The sequence below is a fragment of the Calonectris borealis genome, chromosome 5 (genome assembly GCF_964195595.1).
Source record: "Calonectris borealis chromosome 5, bCalBor7.hap1.2, whole genome shotgun sequence".
Lineage (NCBI taxonomy): Eukaryota > Metazoa > Chordata > Aves > Procellariiformes > Procellariidae > Calonectris > Calonectris borealis.
In genome coordinates, this window is record NC_134316.1 from 28,871,427 (window position 1) to 28,892,778 (window position 21,352).

The window sequence follows — 21,352 nt, forward strand, 5'->3', positions numbered from 1 at the left end:
ACTTCATAATTCATGAGAAGTCTGTGTGTACTGGTGAGGAAAAGAATGTTGGGACTACACAGAAATTTCTGTGACAGTTAGAAACTTCTTTTTAAGCAGTAACATTTGAATGCTGTCATCTTATGTTCAGAACCCAACTTTTCTCACTTTATTCTTTTAGACTCTTATAGTAGCTTGGATCAAAGCAAACCTAAATGTGTACATCTCTCGAGAACTTTGGGATGACTTGCTGTCTGTAATGTCATCGCTGACATATTGGGAAGAGTTGGCCACTGAGTGGTCACTGACAATGGAGACACTAACTAAAGTATTAGCTAGAAACTTGTATAGCCTGGACCTCAGTGACCTGCCATTGGATAAATTAAGTGAGCAGAAGCAGAAAAAACACAAAGGCAAAGGTAAGACAACACTATATACACATTGTTTGAATTTGAGCTGGGGTAATGAGATGTTGGGCACAGAAGAATTTTGGTCTAGCCTTCTTAGTACACCTAATCAGGCATCTCTATCACCTGAAATAACCCAGTTTCTTTAATATAAAGCTGCTTTTTCAAACCACCACAAAATTCAGTCCTGCAGATAGTTAAGCACATATGGAATGTAGTTCTTTAAAGGTGTGCTGAATTTAACCTAAAATGTTACACTATAATGGGTTATGCCTTTCTCCTTTTATCAAAGCAATTAAATAGTTGAGTCCCGTAACAAAGATTACATATCTGGTAAAAATTAGCCAGGTAGGAAGTTAGCAAAAATTAGCTATTGCAAGCACAATTGGAATATTGATCCTGAAATCCAATGAATGTTGTTTAAAGATGAACTGTAAGATGGACGTAGTTTTGTTTGGGTTCTAATTCATCACTAAGCCATGGTGAAGACAGGTTTTGTCGAAGTGACCTTGTTGGACTATTTAAGAGAAAGGATACTTTTAGTAATCCATATGAATGGTACCAGATTCCTAAACAATGCAGGAAGTACTCTGTAGGACATAATATGGGGAGAGGAGGTGGCTGCTTGCTTATAATGGTACAGTTCTGGAATTGTTAAGGGACAGGAAGTCTGTCCTCATGGATGGAGGGCTGGATTGAGAGTTGCAAAACCAGGATTCTCTTCCCAGATCGGAGACTTTCTGCATGTGACCATGAGCAATCACTTCTGTCTTTGTTTCCACTTCCGTAAAACACGGGTAACGATACTGTTCTCCTTTAAAAAGTGCTTTGAGATCTAATAGTGAGAGGCAGGATTATATTTAGGGTGAGTAATAAAGATGAAAAAAAAGTGTAATTTTTGTCTACTTTTTAATCTCTCGTTCTGATTGATGTGGTTCTCCAGTCAAACCTGAGGGAAGGTATTTCCTACAATATCCTAGGGTTTGTCAGTGAGAAGTAATCTGTGTGGATGTTCATTTCCCTCTCTCCCTCTCTTAAAGAGGATGTTCCTGTAGGCTGTTTTTTGCTAAAAACATTTCACACGCTTCCCAATTTCTCATCTTGGGCAAAGGCATTATTCACACTTCTGTTTTGTTCTTCAGGTGTGTGACAACTGGACAAAAATACATTTCTCTGTAGTTGACCCTGAGAGGTTGTTCCAGACCATGCATTTTTGTTTTCCTATACTATACAGCTTTCTTCTTTTTCTTGCTGTCGTGGTTTAACCCCAGCCAGCAACTAAACATCACGCAGCTGCTCGCTTACGCCCTCCCCCCCTCCCCCCAGTAGGATGGGGGAGAGAATCAGGAGGGCCCAGGTAGGAAAACTCCCGGATTGAGATAAAAACAGTTTAATAATGGAAATAAAACAAAGTAGAACAGTAATAATAACAATGATAACAACAACAATAACAGAATATACAAGGCAGGCGATGCACAATGCAACTGCTCACCACTCGCCAACCTCGTGTTGCGAATGGGGGTGAGAGCCGTCCCTCCCCTCCTGCCCCCTCCATTTTTATACTGAGCATGACGTCACGTGGTATAGAATACCCCATTGGCCAGCTGGGTCAACTGCCCCAGCTGTGCTCCCCCCCCGTAGCTTACCCTGCAGTTGGCAGAGCATGAGAGGCTGAAAAGTCCCTGGTGCAACCACCACCATGCTAAGCATCAATGGGCCATCAACGCTCCTTTCATACCAAACCCAGAACACAGCACCCCCAGCTCCCCAGCTACTGGGAAGAAATTTAACTCTGTCCCAGCCGGAACCAGGACACTTGCAAAAGACACAGTTTAAAAAAAAAAAAAGTAGTCTGATGTGAGATAAGAATGTGTATAGTTATTTGAATATAGGCTTAAAAAACATTTTGAATCATCTGTATCACCCATACAGAGCCACATGAGAAGAGTTTATGTTAGCCTTCAGTAATAGAGTTCCAGAGAAAGCCTCCGTTGTTAAATGTGAGTTGCAGAGTTAACTCCAGCTTTGGAAGTAATAAATATCATACAAATTATGCCAAATTTCTTTGGCCCTGTTCATTTGCTAATAATAATGAACATGTTGTACTAGGGCTCACTTTCCAAGAAGATGCCCTTTTAATGATTGTAATTGTTTATCAAGTATAATTTTGGATTATATGAGTTTAGTGTGGATAAGGAAATACATTGCAAATATTCTTTAGATCACGTTTTTTTTTAACATACAGTTGTTTTTGATAGTTCGTCATATGAGCTTTATTTACTTCAGTATAAACGTCAAATCTGAATTTGTTCCATCTTTTCTTAATCTTAGTATAGTATTTTTTTGTGAATTTGCAGAGCGCCTTGTTTTCTGAGCCCATCATCCCATTTTTTTGCTTTTGCATTCGGTGTTAAAATATTTTATCATCTTTATTTCATGTTCCTCAAATGTCACGAAATTATTTGGAAAAAACCCCACAATATTAATGGTCTGTAACATATGATTTTGTGTGCCTTGTCTAATAGGAACAGCAAAGGAAAAGTTTCTGTAGTTATACATTTTTATCAGGCTACAGTCTTTGTAAACCCAGTTTTCTTGTGGTTTTGCACTTGATTGGTCAGAAAAGAAAATCACAATAGTTTAATAGCACCAACACTTCTGAAAAAGTTTGAGTATCCCTCAGTGTTAATGCTGGCTGAGTGGGTTTATATATTTAAAAACCAGTAATGAGCTGTTCAGCTTTTAAAATCATGCTTGCTTTGATAACATAATTTATTCTATCCAACTTTAAAACTCTTTGCAAAAACACGATTACAAATATCTGGTGATACCAGAAAAGAAGTGAATAGATTTGCAATTCTATTTTTGCAGGAGTTGGGCATGAATTCCCAAAATCTTCTGTTGATAAGTCCTTTTCTAGAGGCTGGAGCCGTGATCAGCCTGGACAAGCACCAATGAGACAACGCAGTGCTACAACCACTGGCTCTCCAGGAACAGAAAAGGCAAGAAGCATAGTACGGCAGAAAACAGTTGGTACGTATCTGTGAAAGCTGATGTAAGTGACATTTGAGAAAGGGTAAGGAATTAATAACTGACTTTTGTAGTGACGTGGATAACTTCTTTCCACAGAAGTGTACCATCTATAATAATTAGTTAAATATGTAAATTACGCAGCCTTATGTGCTTTAGGGTAGCTGAATAGCTTGTTGCTACTAGAATTACAGTTACTGCAAATGAAAGTAATGCAGTTGATGATTTAATTCTTAATGAGTTTGGTCACATGCTTAAGCTGGATTGGAAAAATAATACTGTTGTTCGTATATGAAAGAGAAAAAGGCTGGAATGGTTTGAGCAATGGTATGGATAGGTGGGTAATAGAAGGCTTTCTAAGTGCGTGTTTTCATAAACTGTGCACAAAACAGGTTGAGATTTTCCAATTGTGCAAAGAAAAGTGTGAGAAACATATATATATATGCATAGTTTATAAAATGTGTTGTCTTTTACTGTTCCCTGTATCTTGCATTAATGAAAGATTGGCACATATGTGTGCAATTCTCCATTTCTGAAGCCATTTATTTCTCAACTTCATTACTTGCAGATACTCTTTCCTGAGTTAGAAATGAGTGATGCTAAACAGTGCTTTAGGTGGGTTGCTCAAAAGAAGGCTCATCTATGTTTGTATGATTTGCTTAGAATATCTTAACATGAACTGGACTACCGATTTCTTTACTCTGTTGTCTCATCTTGATGATCTCAGTGCTATCCTTTATGTGAAGGAAAATTAAGCTGATTTTACTTTTTTATTTAAGAGAAGAACCTTTTAAGGAATATCTCTTGCTTTTTTACTATCTCTGTAGTAGTAGTGGCTTCGGTCATTGTGTGTTGTTACTTCACTGATACTTCTTGGAAGCAGGTACATTCTGACACAGTTTTAGAAACCAGGGATGCATAATGGCAATTGAATATATAATTGTGTTAGCTTTTCAGAAATTAACATTTTCTTTCTCTTTCCAAAAATATTTGCAATTAATTTTTTTTAAGTCACAGAGGTTCTTTAGCCAAAGTTTTTATTTGAATATTCTTCAAAATTCTCCACCTTAAAAATTTGTTTTCTCGTAAAGCTTTTGTTGGTGTGGGAGAATTGTGTCTGTACTGCTTATAGAACAATCGTGAGAAAATGAAGTCACTACTCCAAAACTTTCTGTCTTTTTCATGCATTCAAATGCTACACAGCTTTTCTTGTATTTCATGCTGACAGCACCTAGTTTGACTAAAGTTTTCCTTATGGATCACAGCTACTTTAAATGTAATTTCTCCTTCTTTGTAGATAGTCTGTGATTAACTGTTGAGTTGGTTTTGTTTTAAATCTTAATTATCTTAACAAGGTAAAGCTCATGTTAAAATTTCTCCTTCCCAAATTGTTAATATTTCAGATATTCTGTCAGAAGGTTATATTGTTTGGTCAGTTTATTAATGGTTTTGTTTTGCTGCTATTTGAAAAATGGCTATTTATATGATGTTAGCCCTAAAATGACTGACATTTATTCTAATCAAGCTATATATTGACCTGGTTAGCAGCAAACTAATCTGATTTTAGTTTCACTGTACTTTAGCTTCCATGGTTTTGTTCCTTTCCTCCAATTATCTTACATATTTGATACTAATAAGCCAAGTTTGTGTTACTGTAACCAGTTAAAATTTCAGCTCTATTCATGTTGTAGAATGCCATCTGTGGACAAGCATCACAGCATTAGTAGGATGATTGTAAAAGATGAAAAGCCCAAAAAGAGTTGCCAGAGCCAGAATGCCAAACTCCTCAGTTTTTTAAAATGTTAATGAAGAATATGTTACAAAAGCATATGTCTTAACTGTCTGCGAACGGTTGCTTGTTATTGTCTCTCAGGTCTACTAAGAGAGCTGTTCGGATGCTTTTTAATCTGTGCCAGTTCATACAGGGTCACATAATTAAAAAAACTGCTTTATAGTCACAATAAGTAAAATGTTCTGTAGAACGTTTTGCTGGTCAGATCTTCTCCTTCAGTTTAACGTTAGCTCCACAAGCTAAGTCTGGAATTGAGTCAGACCTCAGATACGTTGCATGATATCCGATATGTAGCATATTTCCTTTGATTGTGAGTAATACACTTTTTATATCTGAGTAGGGGGGATGTGCATGTTGAATATTTTATGCTAAGAAAAAGCTGGGGTTTCTTTTTCATCTGTTTTATGTTGTACACATTTTGTGTACATCTGTGCACCTCTATTTTTTGAGCCATCCTCATGCCAGCACACATCTATTGCTGCACCAAATTTGTGTGTGTGTGTTACTCAAATAAAAATCACAGCTTTTCTGATATGCAGTGTGTACATTTTTAGCCTGAACTTATGTAAAGTAATTTTTGGAAAAGGGCCTTTAAACATGATATGCATATGGGTTGAAAAATCTTCTATAGGGCTAGATACAGAATTTGTGGCTTAGGCAGCAGATTCTAGTCCTATTAAAATATCACATCAGAAAGAATTTACTAATCTATTGTTCTGTTTTTGTCTGTAGACAACAGTGGAAGGCTATAAGCTGTCAAATATCTAGTCCACATTCTGCTATTAAGTCTGCCTCTACTTAACTACTTAATTGAATGTGACACATCTTATTTAAAATAATTCACTGAGATCACATTTTCCTTTTACAGCGTCTCAGTTTATTTTGCTTTCAGTAATCATATACTGCAATTTTTCCTTCAAAAGTTTCTGTAAAATTTCCACCTTCCAAATTGTAAATGGGTTGTTCTGCCCCTCCTTGCTAGTATCAGTGTAATACAGTGGAAAGAACCAGTCAAATTACAAGGGACACTACATGTTAAAATCTGTAATCAACACAGTATCCAGACTCAAAACCTTGGTTTATTTAGAATCATAGAATCATTTAGGTTGGAAAAGACCCTTAAGATTTACTATGTAGCTTGTTATTTTTTCTCTTGCCTACATTCATTCAAAGATGCACAATGATGAATGTAATGCATCTGTCACTGTATCCTGAATTTTATTATTGTATCTCTTAAAAAAAGAGATGTTAAAGCCTTATACGTAATTGCCTTTTTTTTAAAAAAATTGGTTTCTGTTGTATAAACTAAGTTTAATAGAGAATTGCTTCAGTCTTAAAACATCTGTCTTTCTGAATTGTTTTTTCAAACTGATGTTAAGACTCTACTTAAGTTGTGCTGCATTTGTCAGATGTGTTTTCTGCTCTATGTACATTGACCTACCCAAGTTATCTGCATGTTGCTGTTAGGGACAATTCTTTAACCTGATTTAGAAGTGTGATGTGCTCAACTTTCACTGCCCTCCATTCGTGTACTTCTGATTCCCATACAGATCAGGAGCACTAAGATTCTAAGTCCATATTCCATGTTGTTTTGAAAATAGATATAGAAAAGTTCAAAGACTGATTAAATATTGTACTGACAATATTTATGTAAGATGCACTGAAGTTTCCTTAAAGAAGATTATCAGCAACTATTTTAAAACAAGCTATCAAATTTGCAAGAGTTTGAAAAGGAAGCTGCTTGAAACAATGAATATTATTTTTTTAAGAACTTCAAGTGTACTTTGAGATTGAATGCAGTATCGGTTCTTGCTATGTCTTACTCTGGCAAAGGAAAACAAGTGTCATAAAGATTCATTTTAAATCTATTGGAAAAGCTGCAGATATAACCTTGATCCTGATGCCAGAATTCTTATGTAAGTTTTCCATTCTGTAGGACTGTTGGCAGGAGATGAGATATGAAAAGTGAATTAGGACCGGTTTAGCAAGATTTATCCAGTATCGATTAAAAGCCAGGCCCTATGGATAAGGAACAGTTTAATGCTTTTTTGTTGTCAAACCATTTCACTTCAGTCACTTCATTTCACAACTATAACAAGTTGTATTGCAAATTTCTCCACACAGAATCGGTCATTTTCTCCTTATGCTTTTGAATGTCTTTTGGAGAATCTTGAATTCAAGAGTATGGGTATGTGTAAAATTCAGAGATACTTTTTCAGGAGTAAACCAAAGGAAACTAGAAAAATGCAAATGCTGTGTAAGTTGCTTTTTCTGTTAAAAAATTTCAAGTTCTGAGTGCTTGTGGAGTGACTTTAACTTTGATTTTTCAACCCCTGATGCAATAGGAAAAAAAGTGTTAATTAGTTTCTTGATTTTGAATGCAAAATCTCTGTAATCGTCATAATAAAGGCATTGTTGCTGCTTTACATAAAAGTTAAAAACTCAAAATGTCTTACGTGTCCACTGATTTTTTTCTTTCTTACAGCTCTGCCAATATCTGCCGTGCTGAAATGTTTTAATTTTTGAATTTTCTTCCTTTTTATCTTTGTTTTCTCTGTTGCTGCTTTTTCTGTGACACAAGCCTTTCATTATAGTCACTCTTCTTTTTTCCTTCCCCACTTCTTTCTTTTCCTTTTTAAAGCCATGAGAAGCCGATCCATTGGTGAATGTGCTCTGCCATCGGCCTATATACGCAGTGCTAAAAGTGCTCCTGTTCTGATCCATACTTCCAAACCCTTCTTGCCTGATATTGTTCTCACTCCCCTTTCTGATGAGCTTTCAGGTAGTGCCACCTCTGCTAATTTCTGCACCCCCTTTATCACTTTTTTAAACCTTCTGCTTTCAAATTCTGCTAAATCATTAAATTTTTCAAAGTAAAAATACTTTTGGGGGATGGGGGGAGAGGGGAAGAGATTAAGAATGAATATTTTGAGTTATGTAAAATACCATGCTATTTTGCAATTCATTCTGGAACTGCTGGAAGTTAGTGCTGTGCCAATGATTACTATCATAAAAGTGAAAATTAGTGAAATCTCTTGCTTTTTCGATTTACTGGTAAGCAGTGATATAGCATCTGTCTACCAGAGAGTACAACTAATGTAAAGTTTTTATTTGTGATGAGTGAGGGAGGGAAAGGAAGAACACAGTTTTATTTTGACGTGCCATTTACATCTTTTCTATGCAAATTTTTGAATTCAGTGTCATAGATGTTGTGTGGCCAACCATGATAATGATGTACTTTAGCTCCCACAAAAAAAGAATGTCTGAAGTATATGGTATCATATAATACACTTTACAATATGCCTGTTTTTCATTAATATATGAAAACATAAAAAAATCTATACTGTTTGGAATTCTGAAGTGCTGTGTTTTGGTGGTGTTTTCCAAATGATCCTTTTTTTTACGGAGTTGTAGTTCTCCTCAACATTATGTTTGGTCCAGCAGGGTGGTTGGCTAGAAGTTTGACAGTAGCTTTCTTTGGATAATTTCCTTTGAACAAATAGGTTCATCAATTAGAATTAGGAATTAGCACAGATTTTAAAAATGCATGCATGAAAGTTTACAGATAATGTTTTTTTTTCCTGTGCTCCAGCTATTACATAGGTGTAAATTAGTAGCATGTAAGGCTGACAATCATACTATGCCTTTGTCTCAAAGAGTGAAAAAAAAAAATGAAAGCACAATGGGAGGACTATATATATAGTCAAAACTGTGTACAAATCTAAGGACTTAATGGCAGTAATTTTTTTTATGGGAGATATGTTCTTTTTTTTTCTTTTCTGTCTCTCCTGCCTGCCTTTGTTACCCAAGAAGTATCAAGAACTGTATTTTCATAATGGTATTTTGATGTGTGTCCAAAGTTAAGTCGTCGTGTTGTGAGACAGAAACGTGATGCCTTAGTATTCAATCCAAAAACATAAATGGAGAATCAGGAAAGTTCAAGGAACCCACTCTATAGATACCAGACTTTCACAATGAAAAATTATTAAGTATTTGAATGCAAATCTTGACACCACAAACAAAGAATAATAAAATACAAATTATATGTAATAAATTAATAAATGTAGGAGTGCAAAGAATATCTCTTCTGAGATATAAATTATTAGAAGATAGGGTTTTTTATAGGAATGAAACATGAACAACCTATTAGGAAATAGATCTTACCTGGCCATAACATTGTTGGAAACAGTCGATTCTTAATGAAGATCTTAAGTGCACCTGCAGAAGGGATTGTCACAGTGAACTATTATTTTGTTATATAGTCACTGATACTTAATTATCCTGTCTTAAAGAACGCCAAAGTGCTTTTGCAGTCAATTTTATCATCCCTGTTTCCGAAAAGTCCTGGCTTGCATCTTTCTTCTAATGTGTCCCAAACCTGATGACTCTCTTGCTATTATCCTTTCTGTTGATACTCATCCGATACAAAAACTGCACAACCAATGTAATTCTTAAAAGTGAAATAATTTTACAGACCTTTGCATTTCTAACATAGAAAAAGTCCTAGGCGCTTCCTGGTTTTGGTGTCTTCTCCAACAGATGAGTGTTGAAATAGCTTTATGATGTGCCCAAGAATCTTGAACATCGCCAGAAAACTAAAAACCTCTAGTGAAGAAAAGCAAGCCGTTAGAGTGTTGATGGGGAAGTAGCAGAGTGAAGGAAAAGCTATCCACCGGATCAGAGTGCACTTTTAATTTTTGCATTTTTTATTGCGCGCTGTCTCTCTTCTTTATTTTTTTTTTAAACATGGAGCTTTATCATTTTCCTTGCCTTTTCTTCTTACAGTAAATATATTCTTACAGTAAATATATTCTTTTCTGAAAGCTTTCTGTGTTCAGATGTACAGCATGTAATTTGGGAAGTAATCAAATTGTTTCTATCATAAGTGTGCTTTAGGTAATGAATGATGTTTAGCTTGCTGTGACAGCCCTTCCTCTTATTTTACAATTATATGAATATCCTTGTTATCCAAACTGACTTTTAGATCTAACACAACTCGAAGGAGAGGATATTTCAAATTATTCCAAAAGAGTGGGATGCCCTAATCTTAAGTTTTCTGAAGTAGTATTTGGCTCCTTTTTAGCTGTGAAACTTCTCATTGAAAGATTGACTCACTGAACACTGGTGAATCTTGACAGGTAGTCCAAAAGAAAACATTTATGCCAAAACCTTTACCTTGTGTACAGTACAGTATATTAATTTTCAAGAGGAAGGCAGAACACCCCACTATAATTTGTTATTTATTGAGACATAATGTTTCTGCTTAAAGATCAGTCAGTAGGTTAAAAAAATTTATTGCAAAAGCTCAATATTGACATCTAGTCATCTAGCATCATAGAGGATGTTTTTCCTAAGATTGTAGTTCCTTCATGTAGTTTCTAAGTTACGCTGTATCTCCATGTGCAGAATATTTGCAACTTTTCAAATAGGATCCAGAAAGTGGCAGTAGAGATTTATGCTTTAAGATGTTTAGTTAGTAAAGTGATTTGGTATAGTGCAATTGTTGCAAATCTGCAATATTTCTAAAAAGAACTTTTCTTTTAGAAAAGAACCTGTTAGAATCATAGGAAATCCAGTCTTATGCGTTTACAGGATAACTAGCAAAATAATGATACATTCCTGCTCCTATTGAGGATTTTCAGGTACAAGACAGCTTGTGAAAAAAATTGTCGGTGAGATGTAGGCAAGATTCCTGGAAGCAATGGGCCACAATGGCAGTCTAATGAATTGCAGGTGGGAGATTTTTCCTTATCCACTGGGACTAAGAGAGTCAAAGGAAGTATTAACATGAAAGGGAGACATATATTATGCCTTTACAACCTTGCTCCCTAATCAGTAAGTAATCATTAAGATGAAATATAAAGAAATCATAATTGTAATGTCAATATGGCTGTAACTATTCTATAATCCCAGAAACTCACTGAATGAGTGTGTTCTTATAAAAGGATCAAAACGAAAGCTGAGAAGCAAAACATGTTATTTTGTCTCTGCTTTCTGAACTAACTTTCCATGAGGAAATATAATCCTGTCCCAATGTTATATGGGAATCTTCTATTTGCACTCATGCTGTCTTGCCAGAATGCGTCTCTCCATGAGTTTGTATTTTAGCGTATCTATCTCCCACTTGATGCTGAAAAACTACCTTTTCTTTCTGCCCTCTAGCAGAAAAAGAAGAGGTAAGGTTGATTTAAGGAAAGTTGTGACTGGGTGAGATTGGCTAGAACTACCAATTTCGATCTCTTCCTCACTGTAACGTATTAGCAACCAGGCCAGCGTTTCTCCTAAGTACATGCAGTGTGTCAGATACACAGCCTTCTGGCACACAATTGCAATTTAGTTAGTGAAAACTCCTTAGGAATTGATGGTGTCCCAACTTTACTGTATATCTGCATGCAAGGGTGAGCCCTGGTTGTGAAGGAGCTGTTCATTTGGGTTTTTAAACATTGTCCATATTTTCAGTGCTGATATTGCAATAACAGTATATTTTTCATTTCCTTAATTTCTTCCTCTGTTCTACAAAAAAAGAAATCTCTGTTGGCACAAGCACTACTCGTTTGTTTAAAAATGTTTGTGTACTTGTATGTGCTAGTCATGCATACGTAAGCACCCAAAATTAATACTGGATCAACATTGAAATAAATCTAGCTGAATTTATTTCAATGTGTGGAGCTGCTTGGCGTGCATTTGGAGTTCTCCATCCAGTAATTTTTAACATCCTAGAAAATCGTAATCACTGCATGCATGCACAGTATGCAATCCTCAGGCTGCTGCTTTAGATAAGCTTGAGTTTACAAAAGGTATAAAAGATGCATACTGAGGGCTCAAGATGAGATTGGTGCATCATAGTTACATATATTAATCTCATATATAACATTATGATACATATTTTTGACTGAATGCTGTGGTCCTTTCTTTGCAGGTGTAAGAAGTAGCTTTGAGAACTATAACCATAACCTTTGTTAATCTCTGCCTCAATCTCTGCCTCTGAGTCAATAGAAAGTTTGAAATAACAGTTCCAATTAGAGAGGGATACTATTCATTTCAGAGGGTGTTCATTCATATAGTTAGTAATAAGTTGAACAAGAACAATGATGAGAAATTTGTTGCTTATCAAAGCTGAAGAGAGTGGAAAGGGATAGTAAATTGTGTATACGATGATTTTCAGTTCATGTTTATTTTCTGAAATAGCTTGGACATCTCCTCTCTTTTTCCAATATAGACCTCTCTATTTCTTCTCTAATAGCTTCTTTACAGTTCAGTAAACTTTGTATCAGGCCAAACTTTAATTTTCAATTTTTAACTTCTCTGGAAAATTGAGCATGGAAGTAACACTTTTCATTTTCTTCCAACACATACGTTTAGTTAAGCACAGATGTATCTCATTCCTCCAGTTTGTATGCTTTGCTCAGAAGGAAAATATGAGAAAATTCAGCTGCAGCTCTAACATTCTCAGAAAAGTGTGAGCACTTTAAAGCACTTTTAAGGTGACTTCAGATTATCATTATGAAATATTACTGAAATAGGTATAGAGATCCATGAAGTAATAATTTGAAATATTTATTTTGGCAGTAACACATCAGATGTAGGGGAGGGAAAGGAGCTTAAATTTTGTGCTGATTTTAAGTAAATTCACCATTGCAGTCCTGAAGATAAACCCTCTAGGTAGAACAACAAGGTAAGTCAGTTTATTGTAGCAAGTAACTGTTGTTGGTGTTCTTTATTGTTATTCCTGATTTTAAAAGGATATCTACAACTTTTTAAGTGGTAGGTAGTAAAAAACTAAATTTGGGGAATAAGGGAAAAAATATCCCGTAAAAAGACTGCAAGGGATAGCTTGAATTCTTGCAGTTAGTTGAATTGTCTGTAAGAGGTATTTAGTCTTGCCTACACTGGTGATTTGATATATGTTCCTATAATATATCGGGAAATCTGAAGAGGAGCGTGAAGGATCTTGATTTTGGTGGGTGATGTGAAGTGGGCTGAAGATACTTCTGTACAATTCCTAGGTGATCCATGTTGGAACTGCAGCTTTCATTACAGTTAACTATGATTTGTACTGATGCTAACGTATTAGCAGTCTCAACGGAGACAAGGAATCACTGATTTAAATGGGCATAACAAATGTTCTGGTCTTTTCATAAACAAAAGTGGTTTTATTCTAATGTTAACTGTTTTGAGGCTGCAGGATGTTTTTCAGTAGCAGAGTCCTTAACTCGGTAATTCTCAGAAATGTCACATTTGCTTGAGTAAAACTGGAAGAAGAGGGGGAGGTAAGCCTCCATTTAGTATTTCGTTTTGAAGTTTAGTTTCATTTTAGTATCTCATTTTGAAGATGAGAGACAAAACATCCTTCTAGGGAAAAAGGGTATATCTTTAAATTATCCATTTTATATAGTCATCTTTTCCATATAGGGCCAGCTCTTCCCTCTCATTTAAAAGCTTTAGTCTTTAGGTATACACTATATTACATATGCCATAATATTCATAATTGTATGATAGTATTCTTTCTGATATTTCAGTAATTTACATATATTCATACAAGTTACGAAAAAAGCAATAGTTTGCCACTTTAATAGACAATTCTAATTTTCCAGAAAACTTACTTGTTCTCTTTGGAGTTGTGCATTTTTCTGAAGATGTAAATTCCGTGAAGGGTACTACTGTTAAGCTAATTTGTATTCCAGGTAACCATTTCCTGAACAAGCTAGCTGGAATAATACTGGTTGAATTATTGAACTTATTGGCACAGCCCTAGCTTTAACTGTATTTCCAAACGTTCCATGGTCTCACTGTTTGTTCTCATGCATGTTAACATTTAAAACTGTGTTCTGATGGTCTAACTCATTTATATTACATTCTGTACTGGATATTATGTGCGTGTGTTTTTAACACTCTAGTACTGGAAAAAATATTTTTGTTGTACTTAAGAAAACAAGGCTCTGGACTTTCCTGGCTTTTAAAGTCACGTAATTAGGATGTAGTGGTAAATAACTATTGTCTCTGTATGTAAATTTTAGTGCATGTTACATATACTTTTTTCCTACAGACATTGACGATGCTCAAATTCTTCCACGTCCACCTCGAGTCAGACATTTTTCACAGAGTGAGGATGCTCCAAGTGAAGTTTTTGGTGCATTAAATGAGGAACAGCCACTGCCACGAAGCAGCAGCACCTCTGATATCCTGGAACCATTCGCAGTTGAACGAGCCAAAGGTGCAGTTCCTGTCATTGACAGTTCATCCCATCATGCTCCAAGCTTACAGAGTTCCACTGAGACCTCTTCAATGCATAGATCCACTGAAAGCCGTATCACTGATACAAATAGCAGAGAGTCCTCCTTGGAAGTTGGGGATAGTATTTATGACCATCTTTGTCATTTAATAGGGCCAGTAGAATTTGCAAACACAGCCTTTGAACAAAGCCAGTATGTTGACCTTGAAGGTGAAGATGATCTCCTTTCCTCTCTGAGAGAATATCTTAAAGAAAAAGAAGAACTTTGCGGTAACTTTGAGATAGATAAATGTGAGGCTTCTGCTCACGAAGTTGATACATCAGTAAATAGGAATGATAGATTACCACTGGATGGATTAGAAAATAGAGATCAGACCGGTCAATGCACGAATAGCATCACTGTTACAGAAAGAGCCGATAACACAGACCTGCACCTAGAACAGAACCAAAGTGGCTTTATAAGTAATATTGCACCTACTCAAGTAGACATTTTCACAAGAAATCAAGCGCTTGATAAAGCCAGACAGTTAAATATTGATAAACAATATGAAAGCGTGTTCGATCATGGGTCAAGTAGTCCTAGCAGCAAAGAAGGGAAGAGATACCTGTACAGGCAAGCAGCCACTGAAGCTGATGTAGATTTAGCTGTGGAAGCAGCAGTAGCTGAAAAGCATAGAAGTGCCCAATTTAATGAAAAAGTAACCAACTCACGTGTTATGCATGCAAAGAAAATTCTTCCTAAAGCACAAGTTAACCCTCAAATGCCTCACATCACAGGCACAAGCAAACTGTCACCAACTAAAAGGAGTATATCTGAAACGGTAACTCATAGGGCCAAAATCATGAAAATAACGACTAAAAAAAGAAATAGCGTTCATGTTACTTTTAGGCCATCTACAGAATCGGTTCAATTTTACAATCCTCTTGAGAGCAAAGAGGCCGCTTGGAAAGCAAGACTTCGTAAACTCAGTGGCTTCAGTAGTAGCGGTAGTGGTAGCAGCAACAGCAGTACCAGTGCAAACACCAGCTCATCAGCTGTCACGGAGCTGGTTAGACCTGGAATATATAGACCTCTAGATGCGATCAATGCTGCTTCAGCTGGCAGCAAGCAAATTAAGGAATCTACAGAAACTCAAGCAGCCGTGTTGCAAAAAGAAGGTATTGCAGTTAATCAGTTCCATAATCGTAGTGCCTTTAGAGCATCAGGTCAGGAGTCAGCGCAACAGCAGGGCTCCCTGGGTGGTGTTTATAAAACTGTTGTACATGCTCTTTCGAAGCCGAAGGCAAATGTTTCCCCACAGAGGCAGAACAGAATGCCAGCAGAGGCTCCACTGAGGGATCTGTACAGTCATGTAATGGGCTATTTTGGAAGGAAAGCTGCAGGTGAGCACTAACAGTGTGCAGAGTGCAAAAGGAGAAAGGCAGCACCAGTTTGGCTTAATGCAACTGAAGCAAGCTCTGATAAGCAATCAAAAGGCTTTGGGATGATCACTGCTTTCCCTGTTTGGTTATGCATGCGCCTACAGCCAGCTGATTTTTCTCCCAGCATAAGTTACTTTTACATACTTTAAATTACTAATTTCCCTTTTCAAGATATTTAGTTGAACCTCTTTGCTGCTGAAGACCACCAGGTTAGGGAAGAGGAAGAGACAGTAAATGACCTAATAAAGGATTAAGCCTTGAGAGTTTTGAATTTTCATCTACCATGCAGAGCCTTAAAATTCAGCCTACTGAATGACTGGCATAATGCATATTTTATCAGAATGTGCTATTCCACTCTGAGTGTAGTTTGTTTGTGAGAAGGACCTGGCTTCCGACCAGCTAGGTTGAACTAATTGTATTTCTGGTTCATTTAGTGTGTTTTCTTCTTCCTCCTCCTCCTCTTCCTCCTTTTCCTCCTCCAAAACAAAAAAGCCCCTCAAATTTGCATTTGGAGGTCAGTTGAGACAACTTTTAAAAAATAGTCTTAAACAGAAATCTCCTATTACTGGAATGATTTCATTACGACAGTTCTCTGTGAGTCTAATCATAAGGTTTGAATCTTTTTCAAAACATGCTGTAGGTCTTTCTGTATTGATAAATCAAAATGGATGCAGTTACATCTTGAAAAGATCTTTCAGTGCTTTCTTTTTTCTTGGAATCATGGATGTTCATGAAGGTCTCATGATAGTCCTCCTGCTAACTATGAGACCTCTGTGGACTGATCAAAAAAGAAGGCTGTTGCTCTAATATCCATTGTCTTAGTTCACATCTTAAGTAACCTTAAATGAACAATAAATTGACTTTCAGCAGTAATGTAGGTTTTCTTTTTTCCCATTGTTATGCTGGCATGATTAACAGAGGATTCTGTAATACATCCTGCATCGAGATGTTAATGCCACCTGAGGGCAGTCTTTGTAAGCATAGCACCACGAGAGCATGACTGTCATGGGTCTCAAAAAAGCGATTTGCTTCTCTGCAGAATCTAGACTTCTGAAAAAGAGATATCTAGAAAGCACTAATTTTAGAAGTACATTTTATTTGAAATCTGTAACATTTAACAGAGCCTCAATATTAGAATAAACTACACTGTGGTCTCATGAGAGATGACACTGGGGGAAAAATTCTTACAGAGAAGACATGAACTGGAATAACTTGAAGACTTTAAAGGCAAAGATCATGAAGTCAGGTGTAACAGCCACAGTTAAATATGAGCAGTATAGTTATATCAAAAATATAACACTGATAAATGAGTGAACTTAATAAATTGTTCATAACCATTGACCATCCAGAGTCTGAATTTTCGTTCCATGGACTAGCATATAATTTTATTACATAAGATTTTCTTTGCACTATTTACACTAACTGTATACGGTGCCACATTGACATTTGTCATTAGTACATATTACAACCTAGTTTACTTTTTCCACTACCTTGCTCTTCATTAGGAATGCAATGAAGAAGGAGCCTGTAGGAATCATATAAAATTTTTAGGATTTATTACTTATTTTTTGTGATATGGAGGAAGAATATATGCTGTATCCTTAAAGCAAGCATTAACAACTTTGAGTAATGCTTACCTATAAGCTTCTTGCTCTTAAAGGTGGTACTGGAAATCGACTAACCCCTGCTTAGTGGGAAGAAAAAGCCATACTAATTCTTAAAGTAGAATCTGCTTTAAAAGAGGGAAATTCTTAAAATGCATGTTTGGCAATTTTTTTTTTTTATTATTTCTGTTAATTAGCAGGGTTTTTTTCATTTTTTACTTTTTGTTTTGAAAATGTCTTCATGTGTTCTTTACTATATACAGTTGTTCGTTTGCTTTTAGCTAATAGAGAGGACATGAGTCAAAAGCTGCACCCTATTGATAGTGATATTGGCAGTAGCAATACAAATGTTCCTGACCTCATGGATGAATTTATAGCTGAGAGACTCCGCAGTGGTAGTGCACTGGTAAGCCTTTAAAATTCCTAAATTTCAATATGTAAGTCCGCATATATGCGTGAACTCGTCAATGACATTATAAATCAGTTCACTAAAACATATTTCTCTGGATGTTATGAATCAGAAAGAATTAAGAATATCACTTAATTATTCCTTGCCTTTGATATAGATTCATGCCATTTTATGCCATTTGTGTTTTCATATCTCTTAAATCTTCATTGTGGAAGCAATGCAGAAGTTACTGTCAGATGAATAATCTCATTGAATTAAACGGCCTTAATTGCACCTGTAAAGATCTTTGTACACAGACACTTTCAGAATAATAGTTTATATGTAAATTTGCAGTCTTCAGTGTGGTATGTAGTTAGGTACCGTGTTGTAGTATGGTACTATTCTCTACAGGTATAGTCAGTGCAACAGACTACGAAACTACACCAGTGTGTGTTTTTCCTTCATTTTTTTGTTTCACTTACGAGTGTTAAGTAATTTCTTGTAAATAGTTCTCTGCTAATTGAACCAACTTTTCATATGCTTTCTTCCTACCCTTTTCCAGAAGTGTCATATTGTTTGAAATGACATTCATAATGAGAAATTTTAATCAATTTTAAGTCAGGAATTTCTGGTTACTGTTGAATGCTTACAGAACAAGACGACTGATTTGAAGAGACAAGTGTTTCATTAACTAGCAATGAAAGGGGAAATATTAAAAAAAAAGTAGCAAATGAAGAACGGAATAGGTAGCAATTTAAATGGAGCATTTCAAAGTTGTTCAGGTTTTTTTCTGCTTAGAATTTTTTAAGATTTTTTTTTTAAGAAGGTCATTTTAAGACATGCGCCTGTAGAAAGCTGTCAACAAGTAACTTAGTTGTTGCTAATAATGGGCAGAAGAAGATTCTTCGAAGTGATGAGAAAAATTTGTTTATTTATCATCATCTTTTATAAATGGCAAGAGAGGACCTATAGAGTTTGTCCAAATGTATGCTTTTTTCTCTTTTGTATTGAACTCATGTTTATGAAACTTGACTATTGGTACAAAGTGTTCTTGTTAGTAAGTCTTGAGTTACAAGACAAAAATGCTAACTTGAAGTCTATAAAAAAATGTTAACTTAGTCTGCAAGTTAATAAAACAGAATTCATCACAGCTGGCCACAGAAGAGAAGAGAAAGAGAGTGAATGCTATTTGTTTTCACATAGATATTCACAAGAATATCAATATTCACAAGAATATTGTTTATTAATAGTTCAGACAAGAGAACTGGTACTTGCCTTAGGTAGCAAAAACCAGCCAAGATAAGTTTGAATAAATACTTTGAAACTGCCACTGGTTTTCTAATCTATCACACAAAAATAGATATGCCTTCTTAAAACAGAGTACCAACTTATTAAGATTAGTTTTAGGTTGTTATATCTATTGAATGCTAAAACCTTGTATCATGAAAAGCTTGTCAGTCTGAGTAAATCTCTAGATAGTAGAAGGGTAGTAAAAGAATAGAGAAGTGACTGGGCCTAGTGTAAAAGGAAGTCATCTTCAGTCTCATAATGCATAAAGATTTCAAGCCGTTTCATAAAATGGCTTTTCTACTTTCATCTCTCTTCCCTCTCAAGTAAACAATCCTATCTGTGAAAAAAATGGCTTGAAGAAAGACTTCACGTAGAGCACCACCTTACTTTTACATGAGCAAATCTATATGCCTTATTTCTGCTATATGCTGTCTTGGGTATCCCAAGTCAATACCAAGGTTTTGGCTTAATCATAAGATAATTAATGCATGAATTAGTAAATTCATTTGCTTGTGGTGTACATTAAATTTTTGCTTATAGCATGGTAGCATATAGGCCAGAAAACAAAATTCCTTGACATTTTTTTCTGCTTGTCTCTGGAACCAAGGTTAACAAGTTTTCTTTAGTAATTTAAACATAATCTGGAGATAATATACTTTTTTACTATTTTTCTCTCTCAAGTCTTACCTAATACGTGTGTGGCACATGCTAGTCTGAATCCTAGCCTTTTAAGGTATGTGCCCGAAAATTCATTGTGCAAATAAAATTTGTATTTATGAAATTCTGTGACTGCATGGCTTCTTCACTTACTGCTGCCTGTCTGGGGTTTTGGAAAGTCTTGGCTATGTATGTAGTATGATGACAATTTCTGGTTTAGGTACTTATGAACTATTTGTTACATTCTGACATTTGCAAATGTGGGATTGTTTTTTCCATTTTATGTAAATAAGCCATCCAAGATTGTAAGATAATTTATGTCTATTCAATGTTTAGAATGTGACAAGAAGAGGAAGCAGTCCTGGCAGCCTCGAAGTTCCTAAAGACCTTCCTGATATATTGAACAAACAGAACCAAATGCGTCCTATAGATGACCCAGGCGTGCCTTCTGAATGGACATCACCTGCCAGCGCGGGCAGCAGTGACCTCATCAGTTCAGATAGCCACTCTGACTCTTTCAGCGCCTTCCAGTATGATGGCCGCAAATTTGAAAGCAAGTATATTTTTCCAAAAGTGGTAGTATTTTTGATTGCTTGCTTGCAAATTTCTCTTTTCTTTTTTTTTGAAGTTATATGCCAGCAGTCTTCTGTAAAGAGAGCTTATTTTGATTTCCCACTGACATCATTAGCAAGTTAATGGAGCAAGCAGAGTTCTTGAGAGAGGCTATCATGTTTATAGGATACTAAGCAAAACAGCACTGGAATACTACTGTGCAAAAGGCAGAACAACAGTGAACAGAAGTTAGAAAGCAATATTGTCTTCTCCCTGGAGCACATCCATCTGTTTTGCACAAAATACAAAAATGAAAGGTTACTTATTTTGGAAGTTGCTTTTTTGAAAACATTTAGGTAAAATTTAAAGAAGTGCTTCTGATACAGTTACAGCGGTCTTTGTGTAGCTACAGATTAATCAAGATACTAAGTGTAATATCATGGTAAAATTAGTACGCTTTGTTTAATAACATAATGCTTCTCATTCATTTCATTTATCCATTCCCGCTCTTGTTCAACAGAAGGGGTCATTATGGTTGCTAGGAATTATGACTTCATGTATTATGTAAGAGAGAAATAATGTTTATATGGTAGAATTTATTGAAGAAACTACAATTTTTAGATATGTAGATGTTATGCAACTAAGTGATGTTACTTAAACCTACATTTCAGCATGACATTTTGTCTTTAGTGTTGAAAAAGCCATTTGCTAGAATGTCATTTGCTGTAATATTTTTAGTTTGAAGTTAGTGCTTTAACAACCAACTTGGATATTTCTTCCAGCTTGTAAATTTTGCAAATAAATTTCTTAATGTATGTTTCCATTATTTTTACTTTATTCTCATGTAGATGCACTTACAGCGACTAAGCAGAATACAGGACATACAATAGGAGTGTCTTCTCCAGAAGTAAACAGTTTTGTGACATAAATGAGAATATTCATGATAATCAATTTCTTTCTGCTGTTACATTTTATGTAAATTTTGCAGCAGTGTGTTAG

The 21,352-nt window shown here is 35.7% G+C and overlaps 1 protein-coding gene across 5 annotated transcripts in view; it reads left to right on the forward strand.

Annotated features, from left to right (window-relative positions):
* RALGAPA1 (Ral GTPase activating protein catalytic subunit alpha 1) overlaps positions 1–21,352 on the forward strand; it is a 133,948-nt gene that overhangs the window by 32,762 nt on the left and 79,834 nt on the right. For 2 of the 5 annotated variants that reach the window (XM_075151628.1, XM_075151633.1), the window contains 6 exons: positions 161–398; positions 3,258–3,419; positions 7,850–7,990; positions 14,255–15,823; positions 17,748–17,872; positions 20,138–20,354. In XM_075151628.1, coding sequence (XP_075007729.1) covers positions 161–398; positions 3,258–3,419; positions 7,850–7,990; positions 14,255–15,823; positions 17,748–17,872; positions 20,138–20,354 — 2,452 coding nt within the window. The remainder of the gene's footprint in view (positions 1–160; positions 399–3,257; positions 3,420–7,849; positions 7,991–14,254; positions 15,824–17,747; positions 17,873–20,137; positions 20,355–21,352) is intronic. The other 3 variants (XM_075151631.1, XM_075151629.1, XM_075151632.1) reach the window with 3 other exon arrangements.